General features: G+C 41.8%; 1 protein-coding gene across 4 annotated transcripts; it reads right to left on the bottom strand.

The window, feature by feature from the left end:
* Positions 1 to 887: 887 nt before the first annotated feature.
* nap1l1 (nucleosome assembly protein 1-like 1) lies at positions 888 to 22,278 on the bottom strand. 4 transcript variants are annotated; one of them, XM_035604563.2, is made up of 15 exons: positions 22,124 to 22,278; positions 17,170 to 17,208; positions 16,599 to 16,687; positions 13,474 to 13,576; positions 10,853 to 10,994; positions 10,255 to 10,347; positions 9,768 to 9,896; positions 9,468 to 9,539; positions 9,235 to 9,374; positions 8,812 to 8,957; positions 8,687 to 8,706; positions 7,230 to 7,352; positions 7,027 to 7,059; positions 6,849 to 6,899; positions 888 to 2,702 (listed from the first exon to the last, which is right to left on the bottom strand). In XM_035604563.2, the coding sequence occupies exons 2-15, from the start codon at positions 17,184 to 17,186 to the stop codon at positions 2,664 to 2,666; spliced, it is 1,197 nt and encodes a 398-aa protein (XP_035460456.1). In that variant the 5' UTR covers positions 17,187 to 17,208; positions 22,124 to 22,278; the 3' UTR covers positions 888 to 2,663. The 4 variants fall into 4 exon arrangements, with proteins under 4 accessions (XP_035460456.1, XP_035460466.1, XP_035460447.1 ...); XM_035604573.2 differs by having other exon boundaries at positions 17,170 to 17,210; positions 22,128 to 22,258; XM_035604554.2 differs by lacking the exon at positions 22,124 to 22,278 and adding an exon at positions 5,351 to 5,387.
* Between the last annotated feature and the right edge of the window lie 864 nt (positions 22,279 to 23,142).

Genomic DNA, 23,142 nt, shown 5'->3' with positions numbered 1-23,142 from the left:
ACAGTGTGTGAGGGGGGATGGGGAGGAGGGGGCGGGAGGGACCTGGAGTGGTGCACCGCCCCCCGAGTGGCACCGGCCCCCCTGGACGATGAAAACACCAACAGCCTACTAATAACAACAAACATTTCCCATTTGACCTCAACTCAGATTTTGTATTTTTGAAGTACATTCATAATATTGTGACATTGGGGGACGACGACAATCCAACATATATCTATAGGAACACCTGACATTTCCACAAAGATGTTCATTTAATTTTTTTCCTGTAGATGACATCTATACATGCAGACACATGCATTTCATTTCTATGTATTAAACTCAACCTCCTCCTCTCTGCCCATCTGCATAATGATTTATATTCTTAGTAATTATGGTTGTTTGATACAGAACACTGAAAACGGGCTTTCAATCATGTCCTTGGGACTTCAGGATATTCAATTTGTGGCTGCATTGTCATTTTTGCTTAAGGAAGAAAAGAAACCGACGATATCAGACTACCTTTAATTTGGCAACATTCTGAATGTATTGATTTAGGGCAAGTGTGCGAAAAGATGATCAGTCTTTTACGAGACTGCAGGTGTGATGACCATTTGCAATGCAACCATTTAGAAGCCCCATCTGCTTTCATTTTTCATCATCATTGCGTTCATCTCTACATCAGCATATCTATTGGACCCGTTTTGTTTAGGATGGCACTTATTGTGGTTATGTTTAATTCAACAGTGAAGCACATTCCCCATGGGACTCTTGTAAGTGGTAATGTAGCACCTCCTCACAGCAATGGCGCCCTCTGCTGGCACAAGGAATTTTCCATTAATTCACAAAAATCAGCATCTTGTAGTGGCAAAAGAAAAAGGAAGGGCAAAAAAGACAAGTCAACCATAATAGACATGATTAACCAATTTATTCATGAACATACACGTACAGTTATTGAGTACATTAGTATTTTTGTAGCATAGCATTTTGCCTTGACAACAGCTGCTCGGAGGGACCCTACAGAACCCTGTCACGTCCTTTTTTCCAGTGAACAGGATTTGAATACTCCCTGCAGAAGGAGAAGTATACCCTGGCTCTCCACAGTGGACACAATGCTGCCCGACAACCAGCACATGGCTGTTTTCACAACTTAAAAAAAGGCATTAGGATTGGACTGGGAAGGAGGCAGGCTACGGTTTCCTCTTGGTCCCCCTCCCGACTTTTAAATATTGCTCTGACTTGCTTCTCTGAGACCTTCTGGGTAACAAAGGAGTGAGGGTCAGGGGTGGGGGAGGGAGGTGTGTCGTTGGGCTATACGATGGCCCTCGTCACATTTGCCCTCTTTCTTTCACAGTGATAAAAATGAACAAGGAGCTCAGGGGCTAGACTGAGCTCCTCGAGTCACCTGACCAGTCACTAATTGGCGACACAAGAGGTAAAGGTCTGAAGAAAAAAAGGTTGGGTTGGGTTGGGGTGTTGGTGAACCTGATATCTCGATACACTTAAAACCTGGTTGGGCCTTTTCCTTGTCCTCTCTTGTGCTACATCCCCCCAATGGTGTTCTTCTCTAAACAGGCCTAGTGAGAAATATAATGCACTGAAAGACCAGACAGCACAAGTTGGACCATCCACAAAGTGGCATAACGGCACCTGCCCTGTTCCCCCTCAGGCCGGGTGAGTGTCAAAGTGCTGCTCACAAGGAATACTCAAGACAGATGACAGGACGCCACTGGCACAGCACACACTAGTACAAAGTGCTATAGAAACGACAGCCACGCCACTGCGAGCCTACTGGGAGCCTGAAGCACTGGAATACTGGGGCTGAGAGGCCTGAACTAGCCAAACCGTCTCATGACCTTCCTCATCTAAAGAATTCTCTGGAATGTTAAAAGAGACTCGACCAGGCTGTACCGAGCTCTGGGAGCGAACCAAGAAGTGAAAGCTAACTTCACTTTTTGGAATCAGTTTGGAAGTTAAAGAGAGGTGAACTTGTTTTTGAGGGAAGTCGGCCAGTCGGCTTATGGGAATGTATCAAGAGTGGAAAGTCGTCGAGATCCCATGCTCAGCAAGATTAGATGAACTGGAATGGACACCCGGCTGCCATTAGCCCGACTGTCCTCCATCTCCAGAGCTGGAAATGCTACAGTGCTTTCTACAAGTGCTAAAGGCCCCGTTAAGAATTTAAAAAAAGATTCACCTCGGACAACTAGAACTGACCAACCTGAAACTTTGGTAGGAGCGAGGGGAGGAGAATGGGGGTTGTTTATAAATTGACGCCACCGTGATGCAGTCTAAACCACAGCTGTTGTCTAAGAGCAAATACAACAAAAGACTTCACAAGAACCCAAACTATTTTAGCAGTGAAGGAACATGTTCATGCTTTATGAGGGAGATTTTTTTTTTCATGTATTCTATCTATTTTACAGAGAAGGGGGAAGAGAAGGAAAAACTGGTCTAGTAAAATACTATGTATATCGAGCCACACAGCTCCCAGTATATTACCATGAGTTTTTTGTAACAAAAATCTTGAAACCCTTTTTCTTCAAATTCTCTACCAAGAAAAATACAAAACATTATAAGGCGGTAAGTAACTATTTTTTTTAATATAATTTTTTCCTCTTTAGGATTTTTTTTAATTTGAGAAGCCGTTACAGTGCAGTTGATCCTCAAGACAGCCAAGCCAGGCTTCACTGCTGCTTGCACTCAGCTGGGGGGGCTGCATCCTTCTGTAAGAAATCACAAGAGGAGGGGGGGTCCGTTAATACGAATGTCTCTCCGGAAACACACCTCTGTCATTTACACACAGCCAAGCCACTTCAAGACCTAAAACATTCAAATATGTTCTACAAATCCTAGTACAGTCTGGGAAGTTTCATGTCCCGACAGTTTTGAACAAAGACAAACCACAGATGTGAACGCAGTGACTGACACATCGACTGTGGACAAACAGATCTGATAAAAGCAACAAACCATAACTATCCCTATGACATGTGTTTGGCTCATCATCCTCAAGTGACAATGACCAGGCATAAATAATACAATGTGCACCATAAAGTGGATTAAGATGCCAACTGTGAAATGCAATGTCTGGGTCCAATGCTTCCACATTATTTATTATTCATATTTTTTTTTCTCTATTGCTATCTGCTGCCAATGCTCCAAAAGACAGTTTCTTTTGGCCTTTGCTGCCTACTTTGGACTGCAGTAGAGATACAGACGGGAAATATAACAACGGTTCTTTGAATTACAGATGGACGACGTCTCCACTTCTTCCTACTGTACAAAAATGAAGTCAATGTCGAGTGAGCCTCAGCTGTCAATCATGACATCTCACTCTGTTTTTAATAGCGTCAAATGATAAATTAAAAACAAACTTATCAGAAAAATAACACTTGAACATTCAGTAATATAGATGGGAACTACCTAAAAATATTTTGATGTGATTTTTGTTAGTTTGGTCCATATACCATCTGCTAACAGGGAGGGGGTGGGGTTTATGACCTATGTGGCAGCAAGCCACCAGGAGGGCGATCCAGATGTTTTGGGGGCCTGACAGGTCGTCCATCTTCATATACAGTCTATGGTTTACAAATGCATCACTACGCTACAGTGGAACGAACCTAGACTGTAGGTGTTTCTAAAACCTAAAAGCTTACAATGTATGAACATTGATGCCAATGAGCAGATGTTACCATCTGGGCACTAGGAGCACCCTGGCAGTGGGGCAAGTACACTGCCTACAGACTATATAATGTCTAGTGGTATTGCACTCAACCTGGTGGGGACCTGACTTTTTATTTTTTTGTACCAAAATCTTTGCAACAGATCCTGAGAAAAATTGTTGTTTATTTCACTCCTTATATTCTCCTTGGAGTCCCCAACTCCACTTTTGTTTTCAGTGCCATTAAAATGCTGCATTTTAAGGCAGAAGCAACAACACTGACAGCAAATTCAGGAATCTATACAATTGACCACATTCAATACTGGATTTTTTTTCAGGCTAATAAGAAAGAAACCATTATTGATATCATCCAAGGCTCTAAACAACAGTACAGTGCAGATTTATGTACTTCTAGTCACTGCATATGGCTGAGAACTTACTGAAACACACATCCATTGTCTCCGATTAAAATTTTTCACGTTAGCTTATAAAAAACTATATTGTGACAGATAAGTAAATGGGATCGTAATGGCCGATTTTATGAGTATAGAGTATAATACATAAGGAGTGAAATGCATATTTGGAAAAGCACATAAAATCAGATGTCTGCCAGAAGTGCTGATTTTTGTGTCGCTGCTACAGGTTGATAAATATAAAAGACTTTAAACATAACCTCAGGCCACCAAGATTTAATTAGCTGCCAAAACCCTAGGAACGACTTCACTATGTAAGAGATGGAAAAAGTGCACGAGGATGAAGTACGACCTCATCAGATCTGAGGTTGGCCGTCCGTCCAGCAGACATTAGACACTTCAAGAGGTGATGACACACTTCAGCTGATCAGGCTGCTCTCGATGGTCTGATGTTACGCTGACTGAACAGTGCAAGGTCATGGCCTTCACTGAACTATTTAAAAGTTTAGAACAAAAACAGTACCATTTATGTGACAACAAACAGAATTGTCACCAAAATACCCAAGCGATACATCTGCTTAGAATGTAGTATCTGTTTAAAGACCTATCTAGACTTTTTATTTATGGGTTAGGTTTAGGAGCCAGAAATCATTTTTCTAATATAATATAAGTGACAGAAAACAGGCTGTTCCTGCTGACAGTGATGTCGGCCTCAGGTGTACAAAACCACATTTCGTGTATTCTGGAAATCTGCACACTATTGGTTAGGCCCCATGTCACATAGCAACAAACATCCAATGTTATTATCTGAGCATTAAAAGCAGATCTATAGAGAAAGGGGAGCTGAACATAACTAATGTGGGAAAGAAGGGAGGATAAAACCATGGACAAATGGACCAATGGTGATTGGTGAACAAACATCCACAAATAAAGCACAGAATTCATGACAGACAAATCCCCGATCCTGACGAAACAAACTAAAAACTAGCCTACGTTTGTGGACAGGACGAGTTCAACATGGTGGAAATAGTAAAAGAAAAGCGGGCTGGACTATTTTCAACATACAGAAATGATACAAGTGCAAATGCAGAGCTAAACTATGGGTTAAACTTCAAAAAAACAACAACAAACCGTGGGTTAGTAAATCGGGAGGGTTGCGAGCGGCGGCAGGGGGAGAGGGTGCTGATGTGTAGAGGTGAGGGGTGCAGAGAAATGGGTGCACAATAGAAAAAACAAGGGGGGAAAGAAAAAAGGTGGGGGTGTGATGGTAGTAAGCTGACAATTCACAAGCTTTACCTACCAGGACAGGGTTATTTTTCTACTGTCACCACTTAAACCTAGTGAGGAAAAATTTAAAGAGCAGCTGACAAAAGATGCCAAAGTGACTGGATATGAAGAAACATTGATGAATAGAAAAAAAAAAAGCAAAACTAGCAGAATACAGAATGTCAAAGACGGGGTTTTTTGTTCTACAGAGAAGAAGCACAGGTCATGCTGGTTCATATCACGTAGTGTCAAATTTAGCTGCTCCAGTCTGCTAACAAGCCCAAGAAACTCCAGTCAAATTAACCAAGCAACACTTGACAAGAAGTCCTAATATATGTGGACTTAAAATCAGGTATGTGATGTACACGAGTGGGCAGCTACAAAAAAAGATGACTTAAGTGTAGCCACACAATGTGGCGCCACACTAAGCACATTTTTTGCTTATTCACCTTTTTTTCCCCAGGTAAATTACTAGGAAAGCAGTGACACAGAAACTCTGAGAATAAACAGAGCCTATATGAGAGAACGTAACACTTAACTCTGGGGGCTGCACACACTCTACATGGCTCTGGCCGCACCGAACGTTAAAGCGAAATGGTCGGAAGTGTGGCTGTATCTCACGCAAAAGGATTCCAACACAGGGACGTGCAGCTCGTAAAAGTTGAATGTTGAGAATCTGGAGGCAGCAACAGTAACTGACGCCCTGCGCTTGTGTGACAACAGTAGCAGTAAAAAAAATCTGTTCTCATCGTCGACTGCTTTGTGCTTTTTTAAAGAAAAAAAAGCATCGGTTCTGGCAGCGGTATTGTTTTAAAAGTATTGATTTAGTACCGGTATCAGGGAAAAAACTGACCCTACCCTCCCTATCGGAATTATGGTAAACCTCTGCAGGTTTACACTTCATTCACACAACTACATTTCTACATCTATTGGGCCTCACTTTCCTACACAAATCTAAATAGGGCAAGAATGTTTATATCAAAGTATTAATTTCATGTAGACTGGTGTCCCCATCTTCCGTTTCATGCATGTTGCATCTGTGTGTTGCTATGGTAAAGTTTCAGGTTTTAGTAAGAACATGCAGCAGTCAAGACTTAACTGACTGGTGAAAAGTCATGCTGAAAATACAAAAGTTCAAGATCTGGTTAAGACGATGGTGAAACAAAAGGGGAAACTGTTTGTCTGGAAGCCAAATTAAGTTCTTGACAACAACAACAACAACAAAGCTGAAGCCAAAATGAGATGCATTTGACAGTATGTATTCTGTATGTTGAAATATGACAAGTCAAACAGGGCAGCTGTTCTCTCCCTGCGGCTCATGGTGCATGGTGTCATGCAGTGTTTTAACTGTGATAACTACAAAACATTTACTCGTTGACTGTGGAAGGTTCTAGGATCACTGCTGGCTATCTGTGTCCTCCAGTCAGAGCTGGAGAGAGCATCCTGAGCCAACAAAGTTGAGAACAGCTGAGCTGAGTCTTTCTCATGACACCAGAGATCTTTACAGTGTGTGTGTTTGGTTGTAAACTCACCTTGGGATCGTAGTCAGGGTCATTCTCCTCATCAGCCTCCTCCTCACCTTCCTGGGCACACAGCACACAACAATAATGAGCCGTTTTCGTGCCACAACAATAAAACCATACATCTCTTTTACATTGTGGTAAAACGTTTTCACTAATTAACTAAGTCATTTCCACTCAAGAGTCTCACCTCATCGTCCGCCTCCTCTCCCTCTTCATCGTACTGTAGAAAACAAACGGGAGGATTAGCTACAAAACCTTTGATGGGCAACAGTCACATTTTTTAAATGACGAATACCCAACTGCCAAGGAACGTTGAAGCAGACAATTATCTTTATTAATAAAAGCAGTGAACAGTCCAGTTCGCTAAACTTTGTAGTCGATGATACTCACATCGTCGTCGTCATCTTCTATGGCCTCTCCTGTGAAGTAGAGCACAGCCCGAGGTACGATACGCTCACGGATGAAGTGGCCGATTTCAAAGTCTGCAGCCAGAACTGCCTCCGAGTCCTCATCCTGAAGAAAGACAAGACATTTTATTGGTGTGCGTCCTGTACTCGTACTAGGTTAAGATTTTAATAAAAGGCGACTCGGGCTGAGGGTTCAATTCCAACAGGACGGAGCAGTTCAGTACAACTCCTGGTAGTCATTGTGTGTTTGCAGTGGAATAACTGCAGCAGTGGTCCAGGGTTGCATCCATTAATCTTCATCAGTGCTGAGTCATAGATTAGAGTGTGTGATTAAGATGCACGATGGGTCTACTAAATATTGGGACTTTTCCCATTGCGCTTTCAAAATGATTTGGGAGCAACATTATCATCTGTCTTACATTATCAGGGGACGCCCACAACTACATTCACAGGGCCATTTCCTATCGGTTCTGATGACTGCACCTCCATCAAGGGCTGGGCGATCAAACAATGAAGATAATTATCACAAAATAACATTTCTTCCATAGAAATATAGCACATGGTCGATAGAACTAATACCATCCATGTTTTGACAGACAATGATAATCACAATAGCGCCATGCCAAACAGATCATGTGGCTGGAATAGAGTTATAGCCACATCAAGTTAGGTTGACGCACACAGCACAGTGTAGCAGAAGCAGCCGGCAGCAGCTCACGTGTTTATGTTTGGGCTTCTGCAGCTCATCAGTCCAACAGGAGTGAGAGCGAGATAAAAGAGAAAATCACGACAGGAAATGTTAACTGGAGCAACAGCGTTACAGAAGAAGACGCCCCAACGGACACGGCCCGAGGCTCAAAAGATGAGGACAATGTTTAAAAGATGGCCGAGGAATATTTAAAGTCCGACAAGACAGAAAGGGTTAGGCTTCCATCAATGCAACAACCCTTACCCTAACCCTCTTGACAGAAATAGTTATTTGATTTATATTGTGATGTATGACCTGAAATCTTTGGTTCTGGCTCATATCAGAACTTTGGCTAGAAAAAGCTTCAGAGAACAATTTAAGCAATAAAACATGAGCTACATTTCCATTTTCTCGGCATCCCTCTTTCAACAAGTATGACCGGTTGCTGCGACTAAGCATTCTTGTAATTCTAATCCAATTTGATATTATTTGTACCTTTATGAAACATCAGAGATCAGCCATGTTGGTAAACATGAGTATTATCTCTCTGTTTGGTGACTGGTGAATTTTCAACATTTATATGTTATACATAATTTAGTTGCAAATTTGGAGGACGTCTTTAATATTTTCAAGTGAAGCAGTCGGTAGTGACCAGTAAAACATCAATTTCACATACACTGAACAAACATCCCAGGGTCAGTTAATTTAACTATGAATAGGCATTACAAATTAGAGGAAGTACAAAGACTTACCAACTCTCCATTTTCTGGAACTGTAAGAAACAGGAGAAAAAAGTTTGTTAAGTCATTTTATCAAGTGTAATATTGAACCAGCCATGATTAAGAACACTCATATATTTCTGTTCCGTCATTCTTACCCTCTGGTGGGGTGAAGAAGTTGAAGAAGGAGTCGTTGGGGACCGTTTTGGTGACCGTCCTGACTGTGCCACGGCCCTTGTGCTTCTGCTTCTTCTTAATTGTTTTCAACGTGACGTTTTTGCCCTTTGTCCAGTCAATCGTGCAACTGTGGAACAGGAGGTGGTGGCAGCAAGTCAGTATCGCACATTTTCAAAATGTCTAATATTACTTTAAAATACACTTGACAGTATGATATAACAAGTATTTTGCAATTTACTTGGATTCAATCTAAAGACCATTGTAAAGCTGAAAAACTGGAGTAAGAAAACTGTTTATTCTTTCTCTTGCAAAAAAAACCACTACACAATACAGCGACGCAAATGACTGACTGAAATTCAGACATAAAGGCCAAACTGATCCACAACATTAGGTGCTGGACTCACCCTGTGCAGTTCATGATCTCTGGGCCGTCGAAAGAGAAGGGGTCGCTCTCGTCGGGCTCTGACCTCATCTTGTAGGTTTTCGTCAACATTGTGTTCGTGAAGAAGTCATTGGGCTCGAAGTGGAACTCTAACGTGAAGCTCTGGGTGAAGAATAAAAGAGTTATGAATGCGATAACCCATTTACCAAATGAACAGACTGATTTTAAGATGCACTTGAGTGCCTACTGACTCACCATGGGCTGTCCTGGGTCTGAGAATTTTACTTTGATATCTTGTAAATGTTTAAGAATGGGTTCGTCGTGTTCCTGAGGAAGAGAGACAGCACCGCGGCATTAGAGCATCCAGAATACCAAGAGCCAGAATGTATTTCCGTCTTTAACTCATGGCAGGGAAGAATGACATTTTATTATAATCCACCCGGCAACCCCCTGCTCTGTAGTACTTGGCCAGCAGGTGGAAGCATATTGCTGGAAGCGGATCCAGACTGTGACCCATTTTGTCTGCCTCCCCAGGAGCCGTCTGGATGAACCTACCTGCAGCATGTCGCTGAGCAGGTCCACATTTTTGAAAACCGTTAACCAGAACTCGGGGATGCCCTTGGGGTCTTCCTTCTCCTCGTCCTTCTTCTCTTCCTCTAGTTTGGCCTTCTCCTTCATCTCATCCTGATTGAGGGAGACATTTCCTAAAATGAGGCTCACCATCTCTCTTTTCACATACTGCACTACATCGACAGAAGCGTTTTTACCAACTTCTGCCATAAAGATGGCACTGGGAACTAGATTATGACAAAAATTAGCACGCAATTACAGCTGGAATAGACCACTACAGTAATTTCATCCAGTCTACTGCTGCTCTGCGAGTAAATTTCTATTTGCCATTTATTTTTAGCTGCATGCAGAGCTCTCATTTTAGGGGGTGAAGCTTATTCTATTCTGGATGAGCATATAAAGCTACATGCATGAAATTAGCAGTAAGCAAAGTGTCAGACTGGAAGCATGCAGGTGTATACGTCACCTGTACCTGCTTACTTACTGTCAGCTCTTCCTCCTCATCTGCCTTCCATTCGCATTCCTCATCTGTTGGCTCATAGGCTGCTTTCACTATGTCACTTCTCTGTGAACGGGAGAGAGCAAAGTTTAAGTTTGTATGAATGAAAATCAATCACTGTCTATTTGTTCCATCATGTGATGGAATTCTAAAAAAAAAAAAATTCAATATACATTTAAATACAAAACTAAGTAATTTGTGGTTGTTCAATGTGGGAACTATAATATTGTACGGTCTTACGGTGTCAAGTGCCTTGAGTTAACGCATTTTGCGATTTGTATGATATACAAATTAAATTAAATTTAACCGGACACTTAAACGTACCATTTTATTTCTAATTGAATGTGTAGAAACAGAGAGCCTAAAGAAGACTTGTGTAACTGTCAAAATACTTACTGCCTGGACTATTCAGTGTTCACAAAAAAAATGGTATCAAACAAAACAAAGACATGTATTTTCATTTGACAATGTTACAAACATAAAACCGCAGAAACACAGTGTCAGTACTCAGTCAGGATACAGAATGTGTGTAAATGACAGTCAGGATACAGAATGTGTGTAAATGACATACTTTGTCAAACAGGGGCTGGTAGAGAGCCGCGTACTTCCTCTCCAGTTCATGTACTTCTTCGTAGAACTTGGCCTCAATGTGGGCACATTTAACCTGCAGGTTCTTCAGGGCGTTTACACGTCTCTTCACAACCTTTGGTAAACTGTGGGACAGACATGAGCAAAGATGATGCGAGTTTTTCACGCTGTCTTCACCACAAATAGATGCAATCACTGCAGACAATACTGGTGGATCCACCCCATGTCCTCCAATCCGAGTATAAGCTTTTGCCCTCTGGTAGATGATACAGAGAACCCAAGTGGTGACTGAATCGTTTTAAAAACTCACTCCTGTCTTCTCCTAGTAACATGGAAAAATGAGTCAGTCTCCAACGAGACTTTGTTAGGACGCTGTGTGGTTTTAAGGACACAGCCACACCAATAGTTTTTTGGACCAGGGATTGCTTTTCTTGGACTGACAATGAGATGGAAGTGCTACTGACAGTAATCACCGCTGTAGTAGAGGCATGACTGATAAGATCAGGAAGTGACGGTGTCATGGTTTCCAAACGTCACAGTTTCTGCCCATCCAGACTAAAATACAGGCCCAGAGATTTCAAACTAAAACAGGGATAGTAGCATGTTAGGTGCTCGGAACCTATGGAGTAGCGTGGATGTACGGCGTAACAGCACAGTGATGTAGTATTTGGTATTGGTTGACTTGTCACATGTCTGCGTACTCCATACATAAAACGTGGAATAGCATTTGCTGAATGCAGCGACATGAGCTCAAGGCCAAGGGGTCAAATATAATGTACTATACTGCTGTCCAATCTATTTATTGTAGAAAAAAAGTACACAGTTTGAATGTTCATAATTTGTAATCATGCTTTTCTTTTGCTTCCAGCCATCTAAATTTAAAGTGCTTAATGACGAGAGCATGGTAGAGGTCCCTGCCTCCAGAATTAATCTGCTGAGAGCTTTAGAGCAGAGGAAGACACTGCAGGGGAGCCCTCTCCCCAGAGGATCTCCAGTGAGTCAGGGTGGCCTTCAAAGTACACTCTTTCAACAAACTGAAAGGATGCCAAAAACAGGTTGTGGTGACATTTGCAACACTGAACAATGAAGAAACTGTGTCTCAGATGTCAGATGTATTGGTCTCTGCTTGGGGGATTAATGGCCAGGTTTTTGCTCCTGATGGCACGGTGGGTTTCTAAACATTACATCATTTGACGACTTAAATACTGTCTTTTTCAACACTTCATAAAATAACATGTTAATGAATTCAAATCAACCCCAACAAACTTTAATTATACTTATTTACATCCGTTATCCGCATAGGCGTCTTTTTTCTCAGTTCTGAACTGTATCAGGATGAGAGCTGTCCTACAGCCTATCCTTCACTAACCGGTTACAAGGGGTAATAAGACTGATCATTGCAGTCTATAAAAATTGTCAGATCACTTGTTTTGTCTGACTAAGAGCCCAAATCCCAAAGACACATAATTTATCTAATATAGTTAAGTCCTCACATGGGAGTTAAAACCATAGAGTGGAATTTTGTTGAATTATTGAAACACTTAAATATCTATATTATTTACCTATCAATTGACAAACAATGTCAGCTTTAACAAGATCAGCTTTTTTAGGGATCAGGCCAAGTCAACTTCAGGATCGATGGAAGATTCTTTTATATCTCATTTTATTTAATAATTACAGTTTTTTATCATCATCTATTGTAGTTGAATGCTGTTATGTAAGTTTTCTATCTCGTTTGTGTTTATAACTGAAAATGTCTTCATGCACCCATGCAAAATTAATTGAAGAACTCTCATTTGAACACCCAATGTATATATAAAAAGGATGAATGAATATGATACTGTTGTTAAAAAAATATGCCATTGGTGTAAATGTTTTCTAACAAATTAACACATTATTTCTTTTTGCAGTGAGTGGACAATTGTCTTGTCAAACATCGACGTCTTTAAAATCATATTTGAGAACACAGTCGACTACCAGGTAAAGAACAGATCGCCTGTACCATCCTCCATTTTCTATCCTTCAACTAAGCCAATCATAGTCAAGCTAAACAATGGCTGTGTGTCACACAGGCTGCCGACTGGCTGCCTGTTAAGCTGCTCTGTACAAAGCGAAGGCCTGTGAAGCTGAGCCAATTTTCCCTTTTGCTTCTCTGTTATTGAGACGGCCAATACTTGATGTGGGCTGAGGTTTGACATTACTCTCATGTGAGCAACTCAGCAGTTCCACAACTCAGCAGTTCCCGACTGTAAACTCTGTATGGGCTCAGCAACTGAGTTTCAGGTTGACTTCAAATGTTCTTTAGTGTATCCCTGCCTGCAACCTTTTGCCAAAATGCTCTTTATGGAATGAAATTAGGTAATTAATCATTTGGCTAATATCTGGCATTGAGAGACAATTGGTATTGGCTCATGTCTTTGCTCCTGAGGCAGATTTAAAAAAATGTCTGTAGACACATAACAAGCATTGCCACTGCCTCTGAGTTCGAACAGATGCTGAGCATCTGAACTCTGCAGCAACTGATTCTGCCCTGTGACAGCTGTAGAAGATCCAAGCACAATACATGTGTTCTGAGGTAGTGGTCAAAAGTAGTTGATCCCTTACCTCTCCATGTACCCCGATGGCGAGCCGTTCAGACCATCCAGCCTCTCCTGCAGCGCAGCCAGGATCTGTGGATTCTGCATCATCTGCACAGTCAGCTGACGAGCTGAGCACACAAACGCATCAAGTCAAAAGTGTCAGTATGACAGTTATGTTGGTCATATTTCAACGAGAATATGTTTGCGAGAAGAATCAAAGGTAAGAACAACATTTTCACTAGTTCTCAGTATTGTGACTTGAATGCAATGTCCCATCAATGTCCGTTTTTGTTCAACTTCATAATAAGGCTGCTGATAGCTCCCTGCATTTTTTTGTGTTAAGGTCATGTTGAAAGGCTCTGTGAATTAAGGCATTTCAACAAAGTTCTGTGTTAAGAGTTGGTATTATTCTAAATTTTTACATCTTTTTACACTTTTTTTTTACTGCAGCAAAATATCGGTTACAAATATCGGTTATCGGCTCCTTAGATTAGTAATAATTGAAATTGGAATCAGCCCTGAATAAGCCCTATCGGTCGACCCCTATTGCAAATCTCAGCGTTATGTATATTTATCAGTATTAGCACAGTGCTGATAATGCAGTTTCCTGGCATTGTCAATTCTCCACCTGATGTCTATTGACCCCTTAATTTAAAATGTTTGCTTCCTGCATACTTTGTATAATGTTGATTTTGAGGTTAATAAGAAACAGGCTGAAGGAAGTCTGGTTATTACTGTGCCAATGCTGCATAGACACATGAAGTGGTGGTCATCAACAAAGCGTGCTGTCCTTTTGTAAAAGCAGACAGGTAACAGATGGTACAATCTCAGTGTCAAACACATTGCTTGTGCCTATCTAAGCTCAGTCAGGTTGCTGCTGGAAGGTGAGAAGATTAAAGAGACTGGAAGTCACTTTTCTCTGTTGGCACACCCTGGGCATTTTGCTTGTAGTGTGTTAGCAGCTAGAATAGATTTGCTGTCCAAGACTCTGTATCCAGTCAAATAAATACAACCGTGGTATTGGCTGGATGCTCTGTAACAAAATGCCACTTTGGGTGGATATATCAGTGAGGGTCAGCAGCCTCCACGGACACAGGTACATCTTTTGGAGGTGTGAATGTGTACACCTACCATATACCCACTTTGTACATGAAACCAAGAGTTGTCTCTTACAACAATACACTTTCTCACCTTGAGAAATATAAATGGCTGTTATACAGATACCCCACCCAATATCTATACTACAACTATCAAACATTTGGCCCCTGCAGGGCTAATACAATAGCTATAAATGTTTGTCATTTGTCGCAAAAAAAGAGAGGGAACATATAATATGAATTTAGTCAGAGGCTGAGGGGTATGATTGATGGAATATCACTGATGCACTACTCATCACAAGTCAGTAGCATCCCACCGTTTTAGACCTTTGAGAGCTCAGACAGTCTTGAAGCAGTGACCACAAATAACATGAGAGAATGTGAGGGGTTTTATATTACACATTTTAATGAGTTTGCCTTCCCTGGGGATAATTAGGCTGCTTGTGCATTTTAGCCCACACTGCCCAAGACAGCTATTTATTTTAAAGCACAACTATTCCTGACTTTTTTATGCAAGAATCATTAGACATGATTTCTTTTGTATTTATTTATTCAAACCTTCACTGTAAGGTGCATCAACACATGGCACAGTGATGGTTAATGTATTGTTATGCTAGAAACACAAATATAAATTTTAAGGGGAACATGTTTTTAATCCTGTGTCTTATGTATGTATTCGTACTTTGACAACACTGCCTGTTTTTGTGTGTAATGTGTCTTCAGAGATGGCTTTGCTTAAAAAAAGCACAATTAACTACAAAAATCTGTCTGGATTTTGTTTTATTGTTGTCAATCGCTCATCCAATCAACTTCAAACTTGATTGGTGTATGTCTGCGGAAGCAAAGTCTCACTTGAGTTTTATCGATGTGTAGCTCGTGAAAGCTTGAAACATCACCTTTCTACATGTTACTTGATGTGAAGAAAAGGGTGGAACTCTTATTCTTTGAGGCCAATGCAGCACCTGGACAATTTACAGCAGGCATATGCCAGGTATTTTGGAATAAGGCAGGCCAAACAATCGGGCCAACCAACAGGCACATTTTAAACAGGCGCATCAAGAACGTAAAACATATTTCATTCCTTCGGTTCTATGTTAAACGTGGCGTGGCATACATGGAAAATGTGTCTCTTTCAGTGGACTATTAAATGTGTACAGCATATTCTTCAAGTCGCTGGCATAGGTATTTTCTGAAGTAGTCGGCCAGCAACCGGCCCTAATGGAGGACCCTGTTCCAACCATTAACCCATGCATTTTTAAAGGACAGCATTTATGCATTGCCATTTAAAAAAAAGAAAGAAAAGCTGGCAGTGCATAAAGTTGGGGAAGAGAGTTGCTGTATAATTTACGCAGTGCACGGCAGCTGACATATTTTCACCTTTTGTTTAGAAACATCAGTTCACTGTCATAAATCCTAAGTCCAACAGAGTTTGTAACTCATGTCTCACAGCAGCCTTGAGGAGTCAGTGTGTTATACGTGAGGTTTCTTAAGAGTTTTTTTGCACTGCATGTTAACACCAGTAGTCTGTATTACTAATGCATTTCTAATCTCCCCTCTGCCTCCAGACTTCATGTACGGCTTTTCCTGAGTGTGGTCGCTATGACAGATCAGTCAGAGGCAGTCTGAACCGGCCTTTTATTAAGTCTAAAAGACTTTTCAAATCTAGCTATAAATAGAAAAGGCCAAACAGTCATTTATATCCATCTACAATGCGCCGGGAGTAGGCTGACATATGAGAGCAGTCTGAATCATTTACTGAGCAAGAAAAGGATGCATTAACAGCATCCAGATCCTAAAATAAGACAGATTAGTGCCTCCCATTAAAAACAGGTGGAGGCACACAGAGTTAACTCTTCTAGTAAATTACAATTTTAGACACCTGTCTAATTTAACATTCCTTCTTATATCGGACATTTTTCCACATTTCTTCAATAATGTATGTATAAACTTTACATTTACAATTCAATTGGCATTTTCTGAAAAGACTTTCAATAATTATACTCAGACTGCTAGCAATGACACCATGTGGCTTTTTTCTCTCAGAGAGGCTGACCTTTGCTGTTTTCATCTTCTCCAGTCTCCTCTTCTTCCACTTCCTCCACGTCCTCCATATCTGCTGGGTCCATCTCAGCCTGGTCTTTGCTGCTCAGGGAGACACAAGGGGAGGTCAGCCAAAACGAGACTACAGTGTTCCTCCAAGATGTTGTGATCCAAGCAATTAATGTAAATTCAACCATTTTCTCGTGATTTCTGCACCACCTGACAGTTTTATCCAATTGCTAAAACTTAATTCAAAGAATCGTCATATTTCCCCCGCAAGTGTAAACAATCTGTGACACGTCATATTCAATAACAGAAATTACTGCTTTACAACCAGACTTAGTTTTAGTTAACAACTGCTTAAACTGGGATGTATTGAGGGAGAGTGCACTCCACTGCCCCTGTGTTTAATCATGTTCTATATCTGACCACACCCACACCGGTGATGTCACAGCAGGTGTAAATATACACTTATAACTGTCGCAGACTCCTGGAAGGTACTTCAGGGACCACAGACATCAGACCAAAAGAGGAGGAGGACTGGCCAAGTGTTGTTAGTGGTCACTGATGGAGGATGTACTTACTTGTCAATGTCTGCCATTTTAGCGGAGTCTTGGGTGATGCTAATACAAAAATAAAAAAATAAAAAACAAGAAAATAATTAGCTTTGAAATACTGGAGAACACAAGCTAATTCATTTTGAGTAACTTTTGACTGTCACCATATCTGGGGCAAACAGCATTTACAAATAACTCCTGATGCTGCTGAAATTAGCAACGCACAAAGAAAGACAATTAAAACACATTTTCTTTAAGGTTAACGTGTTATATATATTGTAGCAGTGCCATTTTAACTTTACTAGAGTTTTGTTCATTAGTAAAGAAATTAAAACATTAATACATTTAAAGTTACAGCTAAGGGCATTGACACTTCTTTACAACCAGAATGGATCCTGTACTGTACGCAAAATAATGGTGTACATGCCAAGCACAGGTTGGGTTCAGGTTCACAATATGGTTAAATGAATGTCTCAGATACAGTTTGTATGTATTGACATCAGCTGACTAAAGTGGGCTGTGGACAACTGATCCCTTAAAAATTTTCTGGTTATTTATAATAGTTTACATTTGGATGCGTGTCAGTAGAGCTGTTCTGCACCCAGAAAACCCACGACAGAACAACGTATACATGATTATCATTATGTAACCTACATTTTCCATAACGACTTTAAAAACCTTTTTGATGGAAATCAAAGAGAGAAAAGAGGTTATGCATATAAAAAGAAGCCCTATGCAGGAGGCATCTGCACAACAGTCTGCATGCAATGACAGATCAAAGCTAAGCCGTGTCTTTTTAAAACCCCATATATTAGCTATTAAAATTCTTAGAGGTTGTTTAAAGAAACGTGGCCGTTAAAATATTGTCATATCAGTAATACACATTTTTATGAACGCTGCACCGACATAGTCTATAGTCAAGAAGTCTACCTGTCACTGTAAAGTGGGTATAAACTCAAACTTTCCCCAGGATGGAGCCTATTTCAGTTTAGAGGTTTCTACAGAATTTGCGAGTTTAAAAAGAAGTATATAACCAACATTTTCTCCGCCACTTTGGAATTTCAACAAATCCTACCACACCACTAGGTTTAGGATGACTGTCAGCCATCAGCGAAAACTGTATTTGTCCACTATCAAGTCTTCGCAAGTTCACGTTTCACAGCAGAAAATATCAAACGCCAGTGCTTTTCTTGAACAAACCCCAATAAATTTCTTCCACGTTATAGCATTCAGGGGACTGTTGTCGTGAAAATTTTTCAAATACATGTCAATACTCCATTTGTTGGGTATATGTATGTATTAAAACTGCTAAAAAACTATTAAACATATTTGCTGAAAATGTGTTATGTTGTGGTATATATTGTTATCTGGATATGAAGTGACCAAGACAAGTTTTGATTTTATCGCACGGCCCAAGTTTAGCCTTGTAGATATCTGGCAGATGTCGGCGAGGGCCCGGCAAGTCACTGTGATGGCGTCGCTGCTAGTTCCTCCAATTTGCTGCAGCTCCAGGATTTGTCGGTGAGTGGAAAATCTGGCTAAAAATCGTGAAGTGTGAGTCTGGCATAAGGGAAGACCTGGAAGAGGCAGTGTCAAAAGTCACTGAGGTGGCTGTAACTCAAACCTAAAACCCTGTGATGAATAATAGACAGAGGAAATCTGCTTGTCAAATGTAAATGAGCCATATTTGCTGTTCAACTAATGTAGTGGAGCGTTTGGGTTCCTCCATCGCTCCCTGCACACTGGCCCATCAATAGTGCGAGAACCATGAGTAAAAGAAACACTCCCCGGAAGACAAACAGGAGCTTATTGTGGTAGAGCTGCTAGCTCAGCTCCAGCCCAGGTACCACTTCCCACACTGCAGCTCTCTCAAAGGGCCATTACTGTGCTTCTTGTGACTGTCAAATCTACATCAGACTCCCTGTCTTCTCAGCAGAGTTTGACAAGCTCCCAACTACCCGCTCTGGACCCGCATGGACCGCTGTCGCGGTCCATGCTAAATAAAGCTGGGGACAGTTGTCTCCGATGCCCAGACTATGTAGCCATGCCTCTTACAGTTTAATCTCCCTCTCTCATCTGTGTCCCTTTTAAAACATGCTGGGAAAAAGGCTTATAACAGAATTACAGGTGTGGCTAAAGGCAGCAGTCACATCAAATCTCTCCTGAAATCGAAATTCAACGAACGAAACGAAAACATCCCATCAATGTCCGCTGTCAATTTACAAGTATTCAGTACATATAGTTTTGTCTCATCTCATGTACAACAGTGGAACAGGGTTCATTGCATTGACTAATGATAAGTCAATCTGCAAAAGTCATTGGTTTCGATTTATTAAAAAAAAAAAGCTAAATATTTGGTCAAAGCTTCTAAGATTAACCGTTTTTTGTGGGGGGGGGGGGGGCTTTTAGACTATTGCTTGAACGACAACCTTTCTGAATACACCTGCTTGGCATCGTTAAAATGTTGACCAAGATTTTCACTACTAACTGGCATTGAATAAGCAAAAACATTTTGCAGTATTAATTTCAAAAATAATCCATTTTGAAAACTGAGGTTTATTGCAGAATGTCCATCAATTTGTAATTTTGGACAATTTAGGAAAATATAAGGGCAATTTTAAAATGAGAATAAATAATGGTTAATACTCCTACTATAAAAACAAATACTCAACTGTATTGATGATTTCAACTGTATCACAAAGCCTTAACCCAGAATCCTTGTCCAACTTTGTTGTCAGGTAAATTGTTTATATTGCACCTCCTGGTGGAAAACTCATAACCATAGTCCCAGCACAACCTGCAAGCTCCGTCTGCCCTATATAAATCTGAGTGACATTCCTATATAGCGGAAACTATGGCAAAAGTTCTTAATCCTGGTGTGACAGCCACCTTCCCTGCCCGCTTTCCCTCCTCTCAAGACTTCAGTTGCCTTCACCTATCATCCTAGAGGCAAATCAGTCTCTTATTAGACAGCAAGATTTAACAGCAGCACAGCTCCAACTCCCAGAGCTTAAAATGACTGTAGTCACGTAATGAAAAAAAAAAAAAATTAAGATGAAACGATTTCTTATAGAGGACTAACAATAAAAGGGCTTTTAATATTTGTTTATTTTCATGGAGCGGGACAAATAGATTTTCATCAAAGCCATGACCATCTCTACATACATTAGCTGTCCTACATTCTGGCAAATACAGCCACATTATTCAACCACAAAGCTTAAGTGACAGTTCACTGAGCTCAAAATAAATTTATTACAGATCAAACCTTTTCCGTGTTCATAAGGGGATAACTGATAACTGTGTATGTCTATACCCTGACTTGTCTTTCATCAAGTCCCATTTCATCTCAACTGAGAGCTTCACTCTGTCACCGCCACATGGCGACACATTTTGAAGCTTTCACTTTTAAGTCTACCATCATCGGCCCAAAGTGAATAACTATGCACCATCTCTCACAACAATGTCTGAGGTAAGATGACACCCAACATCCCCAGCCATCTTTTATTCTCCATAATAACAAATTATTGATGGGAAAGCTCTTAGCAGCAGCACACGTTCTTCAAATATACTGTTGTTGCGTAAAATGTGATGACAGGGGTTTTTTCCCCAAGTTGGGGTCAATACTTGCTTTGGTTGTGAGGAGTTATGGGGGGGCATAGTGTTGTACTGCTTAACGTGTTGAAACACATGTGCACAATAAGCTCTTTGGGCCTGGAATTTCAATCAGAACCACCATCTCCTCACGGAAACATCTCAAATCTGAACTGCTCGAATTTAAAACACGCGGCGAGACTTCTCTGGTGTTGTGTTTGGCAGCATTGCAGCTGCACATGTACAAGCGGGGGACATGATTGAATCATCCACCCTTGTCAAAAAATGAAGAAAAAAAAAGGCCAACTAATACCAAACACCATTGCACAGTAAATTATTTTCAGTTGTGGGGGTGTAACAGTGGTCCAAGCACACTTTACCACACTTTTATCCCCCCCCCCCCCCCTTCCTGGGACAAGCCTCCCCCAACCACTAATCCTGCCCGGCGACCACGTGTTGCATGCTCGAGTCTAGCGAAGCCACCAGTGACTAACAAAAAGCCCTCGGCGGCTGCATGCTCACTCTCAATGACACGATTTTTATTTTTTTTTCATTTTTTTTTTTAAACTTCATTCGGTCACAACGAAGCGAAACTGTGGAAGCATGTACCGTCCCTGCGACGAACCAACGAACGTGTCCCTCGTGTCCTCCACACACCAGCCGACTCCAGCTGGCTAGTAAGCGAGGCTAACTTTAGCCGGCCTCTCCCCCCCGCGTCGCCAACGCACTGCCTCGGTGTGTCCGGCTAGTTAAGCTAGCTTACGTGCTGGCTAGCTCGATGCGCACTACTCGGGGCTGAGCAAGTGGGAGGCACAGCCTCAGCAGACGCGGCGCCGTGGCTCGCAAAAAAAATATGGGCCGGCTGAGAAGGTGCCCCGGCCAGCGCCCCGGTACCGCGGACGGTCCGGCGAAACCCCGCCGCAGTGTGCCGCGTCCGTCATCCCGGCGCCTCGTCCCCGCTCCCCCACCCCGAGTGTCACCCTCCGACATACAAATAAGGTCGGGTCCCAAAACGCGAGATACGAGACACGTGTCAACAAACGTCGAATGACGCTGACAATTCGAAGACCTATTTGACGCGTCGTTTCCACCCGTGCTGCGGTTGTCAGTCGATACGGCAGAAACGGACACGGATGGTTGTCGTTGTTTTATCTTTTTTTTTTTATAACGCGTTTACCGTTAACACACACACACGCATCATGGTGGAGCCAGTCTCGATGGCTGCTGCCGCGGTCGGACTCGCTCGGTAGCATTAGCAAAGCACCGCCGTCGTCTTCCTCCGCCGTCCGTTCGCTAAAGCGGTAGAAATTTGGATTTTAACTTCCGAAACGACGCACAAGTTTGCGGGGCGTCGGAGCCGAGGCCGTTTCCAAAAGTGCTGTCCCCTTACCTTCTCTCTCTCTCTCTCTCTGTCTGTCTCTCTGTCTGTCTGGCGGGAGACTGGACAGGTTAGGCGGCGCTGCGCAGTGAAGCGGTCCCGGGGAAGAAAAGACACTCCGCTCCGATGGCGGTAAAAGGGAGAGAGATCCCGCCGCCTGCGCTCATATACATCCGACGTCATCACGTAAACCGGCAGTCGCCGAGGCAACGCTGTTCGTGGGAGGGGCAGCGGCTAGGCTGGCCCTAGGGAGTCGCAGGGGATAGGGGGCTCATGGTCGTCTTCACCTCCTACAATCATCTGCATGCTCTTCATCATCATCATCATCATCATCATTTCTTTTTATACCCAGTCACCATATACTCCTCCTTTCGTCATTTTCTTTCTTTCTTTCATCGTCAGTTTCCTAATTTCCATTTACAGTCATCCTCCTCATCTTGTTCAGTACCATCATCATCATCCTCCTCATCTTGTTCAGTACCATCATCATCATCATCCTCGTCATCGCACCATCGTCTCAGCATCAGCAACAGCAGTCATCAGCCTCAACTCACCGGGAACAGTAGTGTAGTCCTCTTCCTCATCTTCACCTGGGACAAGGACTCGCCGTCATCATCATCACTATCGTCACCATGGTCATCACTGTGACTCACTGTTATTATCACCTTCAATTTCATCAGATACAACAGCTTATTTTATTATGTGTTATTTACAGTCACCACTGCTGCAATGAAGTCATGTCACAATTTAAGCTTGAAGGTTCACCAATGACCTTGAAAATAAACAGCCACTCACTTTTTCAGCGCTTTCAGCTGCATTACATGATTTTCATCAGCCCTTTTAAATTGAACATTCATCAAACTGAAAATTCGACATGTCTTGCACATCATTATACTTCATTTTCGCCAAAAGTCAGCCTGACTGATATAGTGTATTGTATGACAATGAGACATGGGACTGAAGATGTAAAAAAAAGTATTCATAATATTCAAAATATTTGCAGTCTGTACCACTGCAGTGCTGGCTGAGAT

Source organism: Scophthalmus maximus, chromosome 12 (assembly GCF_022379125.1).
Source record: "Scophthalmus maximus strain ysfricsl-2021 chromosome 12, ASM2237912v1, whole genome shotgun sequence".
Classification (NCBI taxonomy): domain Eukaryota; kingdom Metazoa; phylum Chordata; class Actinopteri; order Pleuronectiformes; family Scophthalmidae; genus Scophthalmus; species Scophthalmus maximus.
This window is presented reverse-complemented; position numbering and strand designations above follow the sequence as displayed.

Bases quoted from the DNA above. Each gene is read 5' to 3' on its own strand.
- nap1l1 (XM_035604563.2), bottom strand. The intron at 9,897-10,254 runs GTACAGGTGACG...TCCCTCAATCAG, and splicing joins AGCTGACAGTAAGTAAGCAG to GATGAGATGAAGGAGAAGGC. The intron at 9,375-9,467 runs GTGAGTCAGTAG...TTCTTCACCCAG, and splicing joins CAGACCCAGGACAGCCCATG to AGCTTCACGTTAGAGTTCCA.